This window comes from Netta rufina, assembly GCF_964035555.1.
Source record: "Netta rufina genome assembly, chromosome: 30".
In the NCBI taxonomy this organism is placed as follows: Eukaryota; Metazoa; Chordata; class Aves; order Anseriformes; family Anatidae; genus Netta; species Netta rufina.
This window is the reverse complement of record NC_140154.1, coordinates 1616067-1632688: the sequence shown is the minus strand read 5'-3', so window position 1 is coordinate 1632688 and position 16622 is coordinate 1616067. Positions and strand designations below refer to the sequence as shown.

Here is a 16622-nt window from a genome sequence, read left to right as displayed (position 1 = left end):
TCTCATTCATTTCTATTGGGCATCCCAAATCCTCCAGGCTGCTCTGAAAAGCCCGGCCTAACAAGGCGAGTTACGGGGAGGTCACAGCCTCCCCTCCATCTCTGTCACGCCGACGACCCCACCACGTCTGCCGCGGCCCTAATGCAGGGACCCTCGTTAAAGCTGCAGCCTGACCCCCCCCCCCCCCCGTGGAGCCTGCTTCAGCTCCGGGAGGGATCTGGTCCTGCAAGCTGCAAAGGGCACACGAAATCCCATTAAAAGTCCAGCTCCCCCCAGTTCTGATCTCCTCGTGTCTCCAAGCGAGGGGGGGGACCCGGTGCCAAATGGCCCCGTGAGCCTCTGCCCGTGCTGGGTTCCTGGGGGGGGGGGGTTTAAGGCCTTTTTGGAACCCCAGGACAATCACTTAACCCCTTAATGCCTCAGGACAGGATTTAAAACTTTCCGTCAGGAAGCCTGGATTGATGGTGCCACGGGGTCAGAGCGAAAACACACACAAAAATATGAAGTGACAGCCAAAAAAAAATAAATGGCCCGGTTAATGCAAGGAGCCAGCCTCCACCCAGGGCAATTAGAAAGAGGCCAGGAGCACGGCAAGAAAGCAGCATCCTGACACCACAGAATGGAAGTGGGGCTAAAGAGGTGTCTCCTGAGGGCTCATTGTCAAGGGCTTCCTGCATCCTTCGGGCTCCTTCCCTTCATGTGCGGGGCCGGGGCTGCCTCACCGAGGGCTCTGGAGCCTCCGATCCCGATGGCAAGGAGGAGCAGGTCATTACATCTGCCGAAACAAACAGCTCCCGAGGCAGAAGCTGACCACGAAGGAGGCCAGCAGGTTGGAGCCGGGGTGACGCTTCAGCGGCCACGGCTGTCTGAGGAAATCCCAAAGCCATTAAAGGAGCAGACGATTTCCTAGCCGAGCTCTCTGCTCCGCACCAGGCTGGAGAAGCGAGCCGGGAGTCCCCTGGCTGGCCACGTTCCCGTCACAGACACCAAACGTGGTGTCACCGTGGTTGGGGACCGGGCTTCATTTCTCCCCGCGGTGCTTTCTGCCTCGTTTCATTCCGCTACGACAATTAGTTCCTGCTTTCTGCACTTCCACCCCATCCTGCTCGTGCAGGCGGCGCTGCCACGAGGCCCTAATGCCCGAGCAGGGGGAATCGTGGCCCCTCAGCAGGGCTGGCAATCAAGGGGCTTATTTAGGGACCTAATTACTGCCCAGGAAGCTTGACGGTGCGGGAGGAAAACCTCGGCGCAGGTCTCCGTCCTCCGTACTTACCCGAGCTGCCTGTTGGAAGGGGGAGCCTGGGTGATGACGGAGGTGGGGGACGGCAGCGTTGGGTGCAGGGGGTCGTAGCCCAAGTGCAGAGGCAGCGAGCCCGGGCGCACGATGGTTGGGGTGGGCGTCGAGACGATGACGGGCTTGGAGGTGATCTCCTAAAGAGAGGACCGAGGGACAAAAGGAGGAGTCGTGCTGTTAGCTGTCAGGCTGGTAATCGCCCGGCTGTCCCTTCTAGACACCCTCTGATGGCTTTAAGGACATTTAGAGGCAATTAGGGGAATTCTGTGTCACGAATGGAGGGGAGCCACGTACCCAAAGGCACACTGAGCTGAAGTCAGTGCAGGGAACGGGGCAGGGAAATTCAGACTCCTACTGCCTGCAGCAGCCGCTGGGAAATAATCCCCCTCTCCAAAATAATCCCGAATTCTCTCCGAATTACCGCCCCGGCCCCAGCCGGGAAATAATCCCCCCTCTCTGAAATAATCCCCCTCTCCGAATCACCGCCCCGGCCCAGCTAACGTCCCTACAGTGGGAAGTTATTTGGATGGAGACCGTGTCACCCGGGCTCATCTCCTGCTCCCAGCCACCAGCCAAAGCCCCTCCGGGCACCAGGAGCCAGGCTCGGGGGGGATGCCGAGCTCCTGCAGCACTTTCTCCCCGCCAGAAGAGCGTTCCCAGTGTTACCTCGGGGCACACAGCAAGGTTTTCTTCATTAGCCAAATCCAGGCGGAGATTTAAGTGCAGGAAACGTGTATTTGAGGAGCGGGGGGGGGGGGAGGGAAGGGGGGAGCTTTTCTCTTTGTTTCTCAAACGAGACGAGAACCTCACGAGCCCAAATCGCAGCCAAACGGAGCGGAGAAATGGCTCGCCTTCCTCCGGGGATGGAGGGAACGACACCTCCACAGGGCACACTGTCGGAAACTTACCTTCTCCTTGCTCTGCGGCGACGGCGGGTTAGAGGCAGGACTGTCTGGGGGGGAAGAGTCCACCTCCACCGGCTCTTCCTCCTTTATTTTGATGTCTGGGGTTGAGGGCAGAGACATGTCCAGGGCTCCAGCGCTCTGCAGGAAAAGCAGCCCCGGATCGAAAGGACAATTAGCTCACATTGTTTGTGAAACGTTCGGCCGGTCCCAGAGGAAGAACCCCGGCTCTGAGCCCCGGCCAAATTATTATTATTTATTTGTGCTGAAGGAGCAGTTGGGAGCCCGGAGCGGAGAGCGGTGCCGCGCCGCGCTGGCCCCGTCCAAACAGAGACGGAGGCCTAGGCAAGACGGTCTCTGCCCCAGATGGCACCATTTTGTGGTTTCTCAGTAACACAGACACGATTCTTTCCACTGGGCTCTTTTTTTTTCTTTTTTTTTTTTCCCTAAAAGGGCTCCGCTAAGGAGAACAGGTAACAAAGCCAAACGCCTGCGAGTTACAGAAGGCACTTTCATTCACAGAAGAGCTGTAAAGCATTGTATAAATCAGCCTGAATTATTTTATTACCTGATTATCAAAAGCAAACAAAGAGCCATGCAAGTTATTAAATATCTATGAGCGCCCCATTAAAATAAAACCCAACCATATGCCTGGAGCTGGCAGCCTGCCACCCCCCCCCTGGGTTCCAGCAGTGCCACGTGCCCCGTTTTAACCGGCCGGCAGCTTGCTGGGGACGGGACGAGGGCAGGGTGACAACAAGGTGACACCGAGCTCTTCCCTCCCCAGACCTAAAGGAAGAGAAGAGCTGGGAGGAGACAACGTGCCGGAGGAAGAAGCACTGGAGTGGGGACGACGGCCGCAGGATGGGCTCACAAATCACTCCCCTGGCTGGGGCAGGAGAAACTCCACCTCCATCGGCGCTGACGGCCGTTTGTCCGAGCTGCAATCCCTCCCGGTGCTTTGCTTCGCTTGCCCGAGTGCTGACAGCTCGTCCTAGCGTCTAACCTAAACCTCCCCTGCATTTTAAGGCTCGGGGAAGGAGAGAAAATTGCAGCGAGGGGGAGAATCCGGGCGGCTGCTCTCTGCTCGCAGTGATTTACGCAGGAGCTCTGCTCGGGGTCCCCGCGGTACCCGGTTACCTGCCCTCCTAAGCAGAGATGCTGCACTGGGAAGCACAAAGGAGAAGGGATTAACATGCAGGGAAGTTTCAAGCCGCTTAAAGTGCCTCCAGGGGAAGCCCCTGCTGTGCCTATGTTTTTAATTAACGTGCTGGTGTCGAGACCACCCTTGGAACCGGAGGACAAAACACAACAGCAGCGACTGGGCTGGACGCGGCCAAATGTTCAAAGCATCCCAGAAATGCAGCAGGCAGCTCTGGCCAGGCTCAGGGAGTGACAAGCCATCTGGGCCCGGGGCTCTCGCGTGTGCAGAGATTTTTGGGGAGGGATAAAAATGCTTTCCTTGCGCCCGAAACCACCCCCCAGCTTCAAGCCGCCGCGTTCGCCGGGCTGCTGGCGGAAATATTTTGACTGCAGTCATCCTAAAGCAAAAAAAAAAAAAAAAAAAAAAAGAAAAAAGCAAAACATCCAAGAGCCTAAAGGGTCTTAGCTGCAGCTATTAGGTAGCGGAGCACAGGATATGGGTGGTCTTCCCTATAAAACGACTGGCTAGACTGTGGGCTGCTCAGCCATTTCTACGTGAAACCACAAACGAAAAGCTACCTTCTCCCAGCGCGCCCGGTCTGGGCTGCCGAGAACAAAAGGCAGGGAATTCAGAGCATAAAAATGCCCCGGCAAGGCCCTGCAGCATACCAATGAGAGAGATCAATTTCTGCTTTAAAGAGCCCTGTTATTAGGAGAGCTCGGGGGGGTGGGGGGGGTGGGGGGGGGGGGAGACAGTTTTCGGTTTTAATTCTGAATTCCTCCGTTCCCCATCTCGGCGAAGATTTACGCGGCTCTGCTCCCGCAGTTTATTTCCGAGCAGCGCCGCTGACTGCGAGCGTATGTACATCCATACATCAATTTAGTAAATGTATGTGCCAGCCCCAGAGCCCGGTCCGCATCTGCTGCTCCTCCGATCCTGGAGATGGGGAGGGGGGTGTGTGGGGGGGGAAATGTCCTTAATTAGCTGCTATCTGACGAGATCCCGTTGTCCTTCAGACCCGGGGTTGGCAGGGGCAGCCTGAATCGATACTGCTTGCATATGAGGGAGCTCTTTGTTAGGAAAAGCCTCTCTCCTGCGCGGAGCCCCTCTCTCTGTTTGCAGCTCAGGCGCCGCGAGAGCTCCGTGCCCTTGCAGGGAGCACAGGAGGAGCCGTCGGGGGGGGGCCGCGGCTGCACCTTAAAGGCAGCAGCACCCAGGATCCCGATCCCCGAGGGCATTTTGCTCAGCCCCCGAGCATTTCAGTGTCCCAGCCTTTTCCTGTATCTCCTTCCCGCGATGCAAGGCGTTTGGGGCACTGCCCTTTTTTTCATTTTTGGAAGTGAAAAGCCGAAGGAATAATAAACCGTTAAAACCCCCTCGAACTCGGGTTGCAGGCCTGCCAGCCAAAGTCACCCGAGTTAAAAAAATAAAGTCCCACGTTAAATCCGAGACCGTGCCGTGCCATATGCCTTCCATCAGACCAGCTCCATCCCCCCCGGCCCCGAAATATCGCACGGCTCGCTTTTAGGGCAGCGCTGGCGGCCTTCGCCTCTTGCCTTTTTCTCGTCATCCTCTGCAGCTTTCTTGAATTCGTGCTCGAAGGAGCTGGCCAGCTCGTTGAAGAGTCCCACCTCCTCGCAGTTCTTCAGGAACCGAGTCGGGGTCGGGGTCTGATCTGTTCGGGAGGCAAACACGGAGCAGCGGTCAGAGACAGGCCAGAAAATCCCCTTGAACCCCCTTCACCCTCTCTGGGGACGCCCAAAATGCGTGGCCTCTGCTTTGCAGAAGCCTGGCTGCTTTCCTGCGAAGGTGTGTGTCGTGTCTGCGAAGCAAGTGACAACTCGGGAAGAGGGAAAGAATTTCTCCTTGATTTTGTCTCGCTGCTAAATGGTGCTGGGAAATAAATCACTGCAGCGAGCGGCGTGCAGTGATTTCGGTGAGATTCCTGCCCGGGTGCTGTCCCGTCCCTCCCGCCCCGGGGTTTTGCCCGTTCTCGGCTGAAATGTTACCACAAGGAATGGAAAATAGCAGGGTTTGGTCTCCCTGAACGGGCAGACCTTAAAAACACGGAGGGATCGGAGGGGAACCGGCCAAACGGAGCGGCCCCGTGGCTGATGTGATCGCGGAGCACAAAGGCGCATCCCGGGACGGGCGTGGGAGTGCTGCTCATCATCACTGCCCGAAGCAATTCCCACGGGGCCTGTTTTCCACCCTATTAACACGTCGAGTCGTGATCCCTCTGGCCATCGCCCAGGCCGTAAAGCAGGCAGGAGGCTCCCGGCGCTGCTGCGAGACGTGAGGTCGGGAGCCCCGCTACGGCAGGAGCCGGCTGGCCGAAAACTTGGCACGTTTGGGAGCGCAAAAGGGGATCCCCAGGTAATAAAGCCCAGACCCCCTCTGAGCACACTCTGCTTCCCTCCAAACCTCTCTTCATTAAGCTACGAAACTTCGTCAACTGGAGTTCTCAGTGGGAGGCTGCTTTTGCAGGGTTTTTAGGGCTCTCGTGGCTCTTTTCGGACCGTTCCCCGTTTGGCAATGTCCTTCCGAGGAGTCTCCACGGTGCCACCGAGCGAAGGAGCATCACCTCCCTCGTCCTACCCATGTCCCACTCCTACCACCAGGAACTGCAGCAGCTCGGCACCCCAAAAGTGAACATTTTCATCTAAATCTGCCTCTGCTGTAATGGGCGGAGGGGGACGGATCCCTCACGGCTGCCTTCAGCTCAAGGGACGCTGAAATCCTGCTGAAATCCCGCTCGTTAGCGCGGGGGCTGCTGCCCTGGGCTCAGCACAAAGCAGGAGGGAGGGAGAGAAGGAGAAAACCCAGGGACAAAATGGTGGCTTTACAACAGGAGGGATGCTTGCGTTAAATGGGGTCGTGCTGACCACAGCTAAATAGGTTGTTGGTTTGTGTTTTTTTTTTTTTTTTCCTTATTTTTTTTTTCTTTGTGATTTACCCCGGAGCAACCCATTGAGCAGCAGCCAAGAAAAGCTCTGCTGGGGGGGGGGGGCTCCATCAGCCCTCGCCGCTGTTCCTTGTGCTAAATCCCCCCCAGTTTTATCCTCACGCAGGGTTTTATCCTGAAGGGTTCGCACCCAGGAGAAGCAAAGCTGAGGGCTTTTAACGGTGGGCTTCAGGGGGAGACGGGGCTGTGATCCCCCTCTGCTCCCACTGCACCCCCCAGCCAGCTCCCCCCTGGGTTTAGCAAGCAGAAGGGAACCCACCCCCCCTGCATCCTACTGACACAGGGGGCGAACTGAAGGAAAACTCATCTTTAGGAACCCAAAGACCCTTCGAGTCTGCACCCCAAAATTTTCATCATCAAATCCCGTTAGCCTGATCCCATTCGGAACGGCTTCTCCTTTCACCAGGGGGAACGCAAACCCTGCTCCATTTACTGAGCCCGAAAGAGGAGCCCGACAAGGCAGGAGAGGGTCTGTAAGTGGCAGTGATCTGCTGCCAGACAATACACTTTTTTTTTTTTTCTCCCCCCCCCAGTCTTATAAAGGCTGCATTGACCGCGCGCTGCCAGAGCGCCTCGGTCGGGCTCTGCAAACGCGCTCTCGGCAGTAGCCGGAGCACTCGGCGGCGTTTTAATTTATTAACTGCTGGCCCAAAAGCTCAAGGAAATTGACACCTGGGCTGAGGGGAGGAAGCTGGGTTTGTCAGATTTGGTTCATCGTCCTCAAAGCCCAGGCAGGAACGTGAAAGACCTTTTTGTCCATAAATCTTCCAGGCTTAATAAAAAGGGTGAGAGCTTTTTTTTTTTTTTAAAAAAAAAAAAAAGGCCAAAAAAAAAAAAAAGCAAACAAAAAACCCCCCACAAAACCTGATACCACCATAAAATAAAGAAAAAAAAAAAAAAAAAAAAAAAAAAAAGAAACTTGGAAGCCTCTGGCTTTCCTTTCCTCCTGATTAAATGCAGATCACAAGAGCTTTTTATGGGAGGTAGGGACGTTTTTCAGTGCATCTGGTCCCCGGTATTAATCTTGCAGTCATGCTATATTAATGTGCACCATTTTCCGAGTTGGCCTGGATTGAGCGCCGCATACCTGCTATGATGACTGAGTCGGTTCGAGCGGGGCCGAATTTCAATGTCATCTCATGCTTGTGTTTATGAACCGCCAGGTGGTCCTCGTTTGTAAACCTCTGAAATGAAACAATTTAGAAAATGGTGAATAAATGCATTTTGGGTTTTACGGTACATCCTGCAGCAGGCTGGGGGGGTTGGAGGGGGGGAGAGAGAGAGAGAGAGAGAGAGCCGCCCGGAGAGCGGCTGTAACACAATCGCTGCCGAGCGTTAAGCAAAACCAGAGCGGGACAGATTGTTGGAGAAGCGGGGTGTGAACACAGAGCTCGAAACCAAAAAGCCATTAGGCGGCCTTCTGGCGGACGGGGGACAAATATTTGGAATAATCCTTATTTTTTTTGTTGTTGTTGTTTAAGTGGCGGGGCTGCAGCCGAGCTCGGCGACGCAAACGGTCGCCGCCGCGCCGCTCGGCGAAACGTGCCGCTCGATTGCTGGCTGATGGAGGGACAAATTAGGGGAATTAGGGGTCAATCAGCTTTATTTTTTTCGCAGCAGAGCTGGCACCAGGGTGGCCGTTCAGCCCCGGGGCTTTACGATGTGGGATGGACGCGGCTCTCGGTGGCGGTGCCGTGCCGGGGGGTGAGGGGGGGGGGCCGCCCTTGGCGTGCCATAAAAACGCCTCCTGAAATTCCACCTGCGGCAGGATCGTGGGCTGAAAAAAAAAAAAAACAAAAAAAACATTTTTGGGCCGTGCTTTTGGGAACCCCGCAGGGCCGAGAGGCGGACAAAAGGGCTCGCTGCCATCAGAAGCAGGGGACCGGGGACCATCGCTGCTCTGCGCCGCGCGAGGCGGAGGGCGCAGGGGAGGGAGGCAAGGACAGAGTTAAAGCAAATAATAATCAGGAGCCGAGGATGGATTGCGCCTCTCCGAACAGACTGCGACAAAGCGCGAGGCGGAGGGCACCGCACGGGCCGTGCTGCAGGATTTTTACGCAGCCAGCAGCCGTGCAGCAGCGGGCTGGCCGTATATTTTTTTTTTTCCTCTCGTTTCTAGAAAGAGCTGGTGCCGCGGCGGAGAATTTCCGCCCTTTCCCCCGTCCTTTTTTTTTTTTTTCCTCGCACCACCCCAAAGCCACCTGTTTGGGTGGGTTAGCTCGAGCGCGACACCCCGCTTCGCCCTCTCCTCCCGATGCTTATTTAGGGCTCGATTTTTTGCTTGGGCAAAGCCACTTTTCTAACCCGGGAGCTGCCACCTCGGTGCCAGCAGACATCGGGCGCCTCCGTGCGCATCCCATCCACCTCCCCCTTGGGTACAGCACCAGGCTCGTTCTGCAAAAGCAGCCTTAAAATATGTCACAACAGACAGGTCCATGAGGTTTTCGAGGGTGACTCGTAACCGGGGCTCGAATTAAAAGGGGTCAGAGCTTTTACACCCTTGCAGGCAGCTCCACAAAGAGGTTTTCGCCTGCTTAACCCCGGGTGCGCACGCAGCGGCTTTCCCGGTCACCTCTCCCCCGTTTAGCTCTGCAGCTAAACCTTAAATCCCACTTCCCAACACTTTTGCTAAAGACCCCCACACACTTCTGCCGTGTTTTTTTTTTTTTTTTATTATTTTTTCTCCACGTTCCCAGCAGCTTCAGCAAAACCTCGGCCCCCAGCTCCAGCCCCGATGTGACTCGCTTCCAAACGGGCGTCGCAAATCTCCGCGAACAAAGGAGAGGAGCGAGCGAAGCGCAGCCCCGGGGTGGGATTTTGAAGCCTCCGCCGCCGCCGTTTCGCCGAGGGAGCCCAAATTTTGCAGCCTCGTTTTGCGCCGCGCCATAAAGCGCTGGCGGAAAGGGGGGGGGGGGGGGGGGTACGTGGGGAGGCAGGGTTGGCACCGGCGCTTTGTCACACTTTTGGCCCAAAATACCGGCTGCCAGCCCCCGCTCGACGCGCTGACGAGCTGTTATCGGAGGAAAAAGGGTGGGTTACGGTAAGCGGAGGAGAATAAATCAGGATTTTTTTTTTCGTGAGGACGGAGGAGCAGCCGGTTCCCGATGAATATTGAGCAGGCAGGCGGCCGCTACGCAGACACAGGAGGGGAAAAAAAAAAAAAAGGAAAATGAAGAAAATGCCCAGTTCTCCCATTTGGGCTTGTGCTAGGTAAAGAAATGAGATTTTCAGGGCGAGAAGGGGGTGAATAGGGCCACATTTTCCCCCCCCCACATCCTCCCCAGCAGCCCTGGCTCCAGCAAGGGGCACGTTTCAGCCCGGACTTGGCAGCGTTGGTACTGCTGAATTTATTTTAATCTTTCATTTTGCTCCGTGCAGGATTTTTTTTTTTTTTTTTCTAGGGCACTTTTGCTGCTTTCGGCGCGCGTTACAGCTCTATTTAACATCTTTATGTGGTCTTACTAGCTGCGGAGCTCTCTCTTTCTCTGCACAGAAATGCTCACAGACACAATATATCTTTCTACATACATTTCCAAACGCCGAAACCTAGAGGCTGAGTCTGGCACTTCAGTTCTAAATCATGTCATTTTACACAGAGAAGAAAGCAGGGGGGAGAGCGGGGGAAAGAAGGAGGGGGGATAGGGGAAAAAAAAAAAAAAAAAAAAAAAAAAAAAAAAAAGGGCGAATGAGTTAAAGCCACAGCACCGGCTTTAATATTTAATCTCCTTCCATCAGCAGCTGACATATAGCAGTGTTATTTCAGCCTGCTAGTTTGCGGGTGTCTGAATTAAAAAGAAGATGTAGGCTGTAAACTCTTTGGGGCGAGGGACAGCCGCGCGGAGCTGAGGATGCCGCGGCCGCCCCCGCGGCGTGCATCGGCCCCGAAAGCAGCGACCCTGCGAGCGGCAGCAGCCTAAAATCAGGTCTAAATGCCACCAACAGCCCCCATTTCAGCTCTTTTCTCCCCCTGTGATGGCTCCGGGAGCTCCGGCCGCTGCCTTCGGTGCGAGGGCTGGAGCACGCCGATGGCATTTGGGGTTTGGGTAAACACGGGGCTGAGTTTATTTACCCAAGAGGCAGTCTCAGCTTTTTGGAGAAAACAGATTTGAGGCAGATTAAGGCTGGACAGTCTGCATTCTTTACTCAACAGGCTGTGACAGCTCGATGAATAAGCGTGCTCATTTAAAAATCTTTATTTAATAGGGCACAATACTTCCAGCTGGAGCGACGTGCCATCTCTGCCAGAACAAGAGCCAGAGAATAAACGCAGCGGGCTGAAGCCTGGATCTTCAGGCAGAAACATTTTCCATCGATTTAAGACGCAGGACATGAAAAACAAGGGGTTGCTTAGGGTTCCTCCTCGCTTCTGCATTCGTAAAGCCTTCGACCGCACTCAAACCGCGGGCGAACGGAGCACGGTGTGTCCCCTGACACAGCCTGGAGACACAGCACGGGCTCCAACCCGGCACAGAAAGCCCCCTGAGAGCTGAGATCCCCTGGGCTCTGCCTTCAGAGGCAAAATCAGAGCTGGATGTGTCCCACGCAGGATAAATCCCATGCAAAGGGAGGGTTAGGGAGCGATGAACCCACTGCACCGAGCCCAGCGGCCCCGGTGCTCACTGGTGGTAGCCACGGTGTGCAAACTGTGTGCCTGTTTTTTAACCTTGACACTCATTTTCGGAGATCACAACCAGTGGCTGCGGTGCTGAGCCAGCCACCTGGCCGAAATCCAGTTTTAACACAGACGGGGTGCGGGCTGCGGGCGGCACAAAGCGCTCCCCGGGCACACGCTCGGGAAAAGGAGGCTTTGCCTTGCAGAGAGCGCAAACCTTGGGATCTAGGAGGGGTGGGGAGCCAAACCTGGCCACATCAGGCTCCTCACGGGGCTGTTAACAGAGCTGCTGTTAAGACAGGGAAGCCCAAAGGCTGCTGCGACCCCTGGCACAGCAACGTGGCTGAGACACCTGGATAGGACGGGAGACAAAAGGAGACAGCACGTGCCCGGCAGGCGCGGCGCTGGAGGGAAACAGCACGGGCTGAGCTGAGCAAAAAGGCACCGACTTCCAAAGGAACCACCCCAGAGCCCACCCTCGGTTATCGTGGTGTGAGCATCCCACGACAAGGGGGCTGGGGGGTGTCTCGGGGTCTCCACCACCCTCTAAGCACCACCTCGGGGGGCAGGCTGGATGGATTCCCCCCCGTGCGCCCGGCACAGCCGTGGAGGTAACTAATGCAGGGTCACGGGTGCCCAAAGGTGAGCGGTGCCGGCTCTGAGCGATGCGACCCCCCCCTGGTTCCCACGTGAGATCCGGGCTCCATCCCCCCCATTTCCCAGCTGAGCAATGCCCACGCTAATTCCCCCCCCTTTTCCTCGCGCAGAGGCTGGAAGGATTAATTCGCTAATGCGCGTAAAGTGCCCGGCTACCGGAGTGATTCATGGGTTTTAGAGGCCGGGGGGGACCATTACAATTATCTGCCCCGTGAATCCCCAGCTGGGCCCGTTTCCAGAGGAGAGGAGGTGGCACGAGGCAGCGGTGGTAACACGGCGAAGACTTGTTGGTTCGAAAGAATGCAGCAAGAGCGCGGCCACGCTGCCTCGTTTTACGCTTCGGAGGGACGGCACGCTGAGATTTCGGCCCCATTTTCCCTTTGTTTGTACCCCCAGGGGTGGGTTTGCCCCCAACAAGGCTCTGAGCCTGCCTGCTCCCATGGGAAAAGCTGGTGCCACGAAAAAGGAGCCGAGGGTGCTCAGTCGGCACCTTTGGCTGCCTGGAGAGCTGGCTTCAGTGGCGGCATCCTTCCGCTAGAGGAGGGAAGAGACAGCACCTCCGCCAGCCGAGGCCGAATGAAAAGAAGAGCGAAGGTTTACGAGCCGTGCAGAACAAAACCCGAGGTCGCACCCGGCACGTCCCCGTAGCCAGAGGGAGCCCTGCCCAGCACAAAGCCTTTCGGCAGGAGGGGAGCGGATCCTTTGCGGTGCCCTGATGCTTGTTCACGGCCCGGGCTCTGTGCTTGGAGCCCCCCAGCCAAGGTCACGGCACCCTGATCTGTGTAATAGAGGAAGGGAAGACTAAAAGGGGGGCAAGGGCTCATCTCCACAGCCCCACAGGCCAGGGGATGTCAGCTCAGCCCCTCTGTCTCTCCCCCGGCACACCCGGCTCTGGCATCGCAGCGGGATGCACCCCTTTTGGTGCCCTTCCCAAAAGGCAGGGGCAGCAGGAAAAGGTTATTTCTGTTTTCCTGCGAAAATCAAGAAGGGCACAGCCAGCTCGATCACCTCAGAAAGGAGCAGGCTTGGACGCATTTGGGGCAAGATCCCCCTGCTGTTCCCCCCGCCCCCCGCTAAAACTGCATCGAGATTAAACCTTGCAGTGTTATTTTTGGCTCCGGCAACTCCAGGGACCCATGTGGCTATATGCCTTTTGCTTTAAAAATCTGCTTACATCCTGCCCCGTGATTAATTCACGTTCCTTTCCTTGTTTAAAAAAAAAAAAAAAAAAAGAAAAAAGAAAAAAAAGAATAATAATCAGAAACTCCAGCCTGCTCACAGGGTGCTTGGTGTTAGGAACCCCGTCCAAACCACCAGCACAGCCTTTAACAGACGCTTTGTTGGGATTAGCATTGTGCAAACCACAACAAAGCTGCCTTCTTTTTTCCTTCTGGAGGGCACCGTGTGATTTCCGAGCTATTTTTCGGGGGGCTCGCTTTGTTTTCCAGCCAGTCATCGCGGAGGGGAGCTGCGCGGCAGCACCTCCTCCGCGTCGGCTCGCCCGCCCCGCAAATCCTGGCGTGGGGAGGAGAAGCTGGGAGCACCCGGCGGTGCCCAGCTTCTCCTCGTGCATTTCTCCCACCTGCTGCGAGCAGAGAGCCCCCAGCACGGCAAGGTCACGGCGACAACACACGACGCATCCCCAGGACGAGCTGCTGGTTTTGTCGTGCAGCGGGGAGCAGGCTGGAGGGAGGGGATTTTATGGGTTCGGCACGCTGCTCCTACCAACTCCCCATCAATTAGCTGTCCAGGTGGCTCCCCAAAGTTCCCTGCGATTTAAACAAAGAGTTAAGCAGGTCCTGGAGCCCGTCCCGTCCCCGTTCCTCCTTGGCCAGAAGGGCAGAGCATTTAACTGGGAGTAGGTAAATAATTTAATTTACATTTCTATAGCTTCGCTCATCCCAGAGGGCTTCTCATACACATGCCCCTCCGCTGAAATGCAGGTGTTGCAGCAGGGGGGAAGGCAGCAACCATCTGGCCTACAGCACACCACGTCGCGGCGAGGAGGGAAGCATTCGGCCAAGGACATACGGGGCAAATTCTTTAATAAACTCCGCATTCAACTCTCTTTTTTTTTTTTTATAAATTTTAATCAAGGCTCCCGTGGCAGACGCAGCGTCTCCTTCACCTCCCGCCCGCTGGAGCTCAGCATCAAGGCTGGGTGCAGACAAAACCGACCTCAGCCCTCCTGAACGGCCGGGAGCTACCTGCTGGGATGGCATCGAATCCACTGGGATAACTGGGATTCCAGTGGGATAACTGGGATAAACGACCCGGCTCGGACACCGGGAGCTTTCGCTGTCGAACCCAAGCCAAAGAAAACCCAAGGGGTTTCTTTATAGGGCCCTGAAGGACCTAGAACCGACCTCTTCCCCTTTTTCAAAAGGGGTTCTATGAGGAAAAAGGCCGAGGAGCAGCCGGGTTGCTTCTGACACCGCCACCCTTCTGCGGGCAGGGGTTGGAGCCATCGGCACAAAGCCCGCGGTGATGCACTGGTCGTTTCCTTCCACACGGTGGAGCGTTTTTAGGCTCGTTTCGCCGCCAGTGAAGGTTATTAAAACCCACGTATTAATTACCGCTGCCACATAACTTAAGAGGAGAGGCCCAGCGGTAATTAAGGGAGGTGAGCGAGGGGGTGGAGTTGCAGAGCGTCAGCGGCTCGGCAGCCTGTGCCTACGGATGTGCGCCTGCCCCATGGGATCCCCCAGATAGCTCCAGCGTGGACGTGAATCATTCTTACGTCCCCGGCTCGAATCCCAGCAGCACCACAGGTTTTCAGTGTGACCTTGGGCAAGCCATCAATTCTCCCCCTACCTACCAGACAGAGCAAATAAAAAGGGAAAAAAGGCACCATACTTCACGAGGGCGTTAGGAGAGGAAGCCGAGCGCGCACACAAGCACCGGGAGCCGTGCGAGAAGCACTGCAGAAAAAAAAAAATATATTAACAAAGGCAATTACGGCGGCGCTCCCCCGGCTGTATTTCAGGCGGGGATTCATTAGGAGCTCGGCGTTTCTTGCTATCGCAAGAGCCGGGGGCCACAGACCAAGGAAAAGGGGCAAGGAGTGTGGGCATTCGGCCACGCAGAATTCCTGCCCTGCCCGACCGCGGGGCTGAGCTTTTTGGGGAGCTGGGGGGCATCGAGGGGGGAACGTGGTGCCCTGTAATTCCTGGGGCTCTGCCCTGCCGTGATCCGGAGGAAGAATCACGAACCCCCGGTGCCGGTGGTAGAGAAGAAAGGGGAAGAAAGGGTGAAAAAGGGAAAAAAAAAAATCCCCCCCCCAGTCCCCTCCCAAGCCTTCAGATCTACCACAGAAACCCAATCTGGGCTCCTGCCTTCCCCTGCAAGCCTCTGCTGTTTACCAAGTGAGTCACCCTTCCTGCCTCGAACGCTCCCCAGCTCCTGAATGAATAATTTGGGAGCAAAGCCTCGTTCTCAGCAAACAAACAGCATCAGCAGCGAGCCCCGCACGACGCACGCAGGCCAGAGATAATTTATAGAGTGAAAAGAAAAGAATAACAGGAAACTCCTTCTCTGCATACCCCGAGAAACGAGAATGTACGCGCAAAAATAATTAAATCCGAACTGGAGTCGATTAATTTGTCTACAGGGCTGAGGATTTGTGCTCTGGGAGGCTGCACGGGGCTCTTAAACAGGCTCTGGACGGGGGCCAAGGCTGTCAGTGAGGCAGGGGCTCGGGGAGGTTTTGGCAGCAGGTGCCGCAGCACATGCAGCTCCGCGGGACGAGTTGCTCCGGCTTCCCCGCTCGCTGCCAAGCCGTAGATTTCAGCTGAGAGCTCGGCCTCGTTGCAAACCGAGCCCCTGAGCCCCGGGTGACAACGGGGAGCCCCGCGCAGAACGCCCGTCGCTGCACCTGGCGGGGACCCTGCGCCGCTCGCGCTGTCGGTGCCGGGAGGGGAGCTCAAAAATGCGGTGAGAGGGAACCCGAAAATGTGCTCGGAGGGAAACGAGGCAGCAGGATCGAGCTGAAAGTGGGACGAGCGTCTCGCTGAGACACCCGAGGCATGAGGGTGGGAGCGAGGAGCAGCCCGGGCACCACTGCAGGGAGCTGCGAGCCCCGGCACCGTCGCCCTCTGTGGACTTACCCTTGGAGGAGCACAAGGGCAAGCCGTGCCGGGGGAGCAGGCCTCGAGCAGCGGGCTCCCATGGGTGGAAAACCCCATTTACCGCTCCGGACAGCCGGTGCCACAACTCCAATCCAATCCCCTGACGTTAATTTGGGAAGCAAATTCGGAATTGTTGGGAGGGAGCCCGCTGGGCTGAGGCTGATCGGAGAGGTTTGGCCGTGGTCCCCTCGCTAGCGCCGATCCCCTCCGCCGCGCTATTGTCCCGGTGCTGCAAGAAAGCCGGTCCTAAAAACAAAGAGTTAGCTCCAGTGGAAAAAAAGCGCTCATTGTGCCCGTGCGCCGCTGCTTGGAGGAGTCGCCGTGACTCAGCCTTGACCTTTGAGCACCACCACAATTAGAAGAAGGATGCCGTGCTCCCCATTCAGGGTTTTAACGCGCTGGAAGGTTGGTTTCCTTCAATTCATTCGCAGCACTGGGTGGGCGCCCACCCATTCATGCTGTGCGAGCCTCTCCTTTGGCTTTTTGGGCACAAAAACAGGGTGGTGGTGGTGTGTTTTGTTTTTTTTTGTGGAGCTGAGCTAGAACTGCTCACAGGGAACCTCTAACAGCACCAGTTTGGAGAGGGCATCACACTAAATGGATACAGAGGCTCGTTGCCTTTTTTCCCCTTTAGTATTAGCACATTGGCCTATTTCCTCGTTAATATTAGCATTTCCTAGCTAGGAGGAAGAAGCTACAAGGAGGAGCAGATCCTCACAACCAGAGGAGCGTGAGCATGGCTTAACCAAGCCTCAAGCGGAGAGGGACAAAAAGCAGGAGCCAAATTCAATTCTGTGGATCCTCGGCCACCCTGAGAAGCAGCTGGGGTATTTTAGAAATGAGGCGCAGAAATATGCAGGATCTGGCCCCTTCGTGCCTCCCGAGAGGTGCACGAGCTCTGTGGAAGCTCAGCAGACCCCA

General features: G+C 56.1%; 1 protein-coding gene across 5 annotated transcripts in view; it reads right to left on the bottom strand.

The window, feature by feature from the left end:
• LOC311220111 (cyclic AMP-dependent transcription factor ATF-7) overlaps window positions 1-16622 on the bottom strand; it is a 66108-nt gene that overhangs the window by 14284 nt on the left and 35202 nt on the right. For all 5 annotated transcript variants that reach the window (XM_084303532.1, XM_084303536.1, XM_084303533.1 and 2 more), the window contains exons 3-6: window positions 7393-7489; window positions 4897-5015; window positions 2203-2337; window positions 1274-1431 (exon numbers count right to left, since the gene is read on the bottom strand). In XM_084303532.1, the coding sequence (XP_084159658.1) occupies window positions 1274-1431; window positions 2203-2337; window positions 4897-5015; window positions 7393-7489 (509 nt within the window). The remainder of the gene's footprint in view (window positions 1-1273; window positions 1432-2202; window positions 2338-4896; window positions 5016-7392; window positions 7490-16622) is intronic.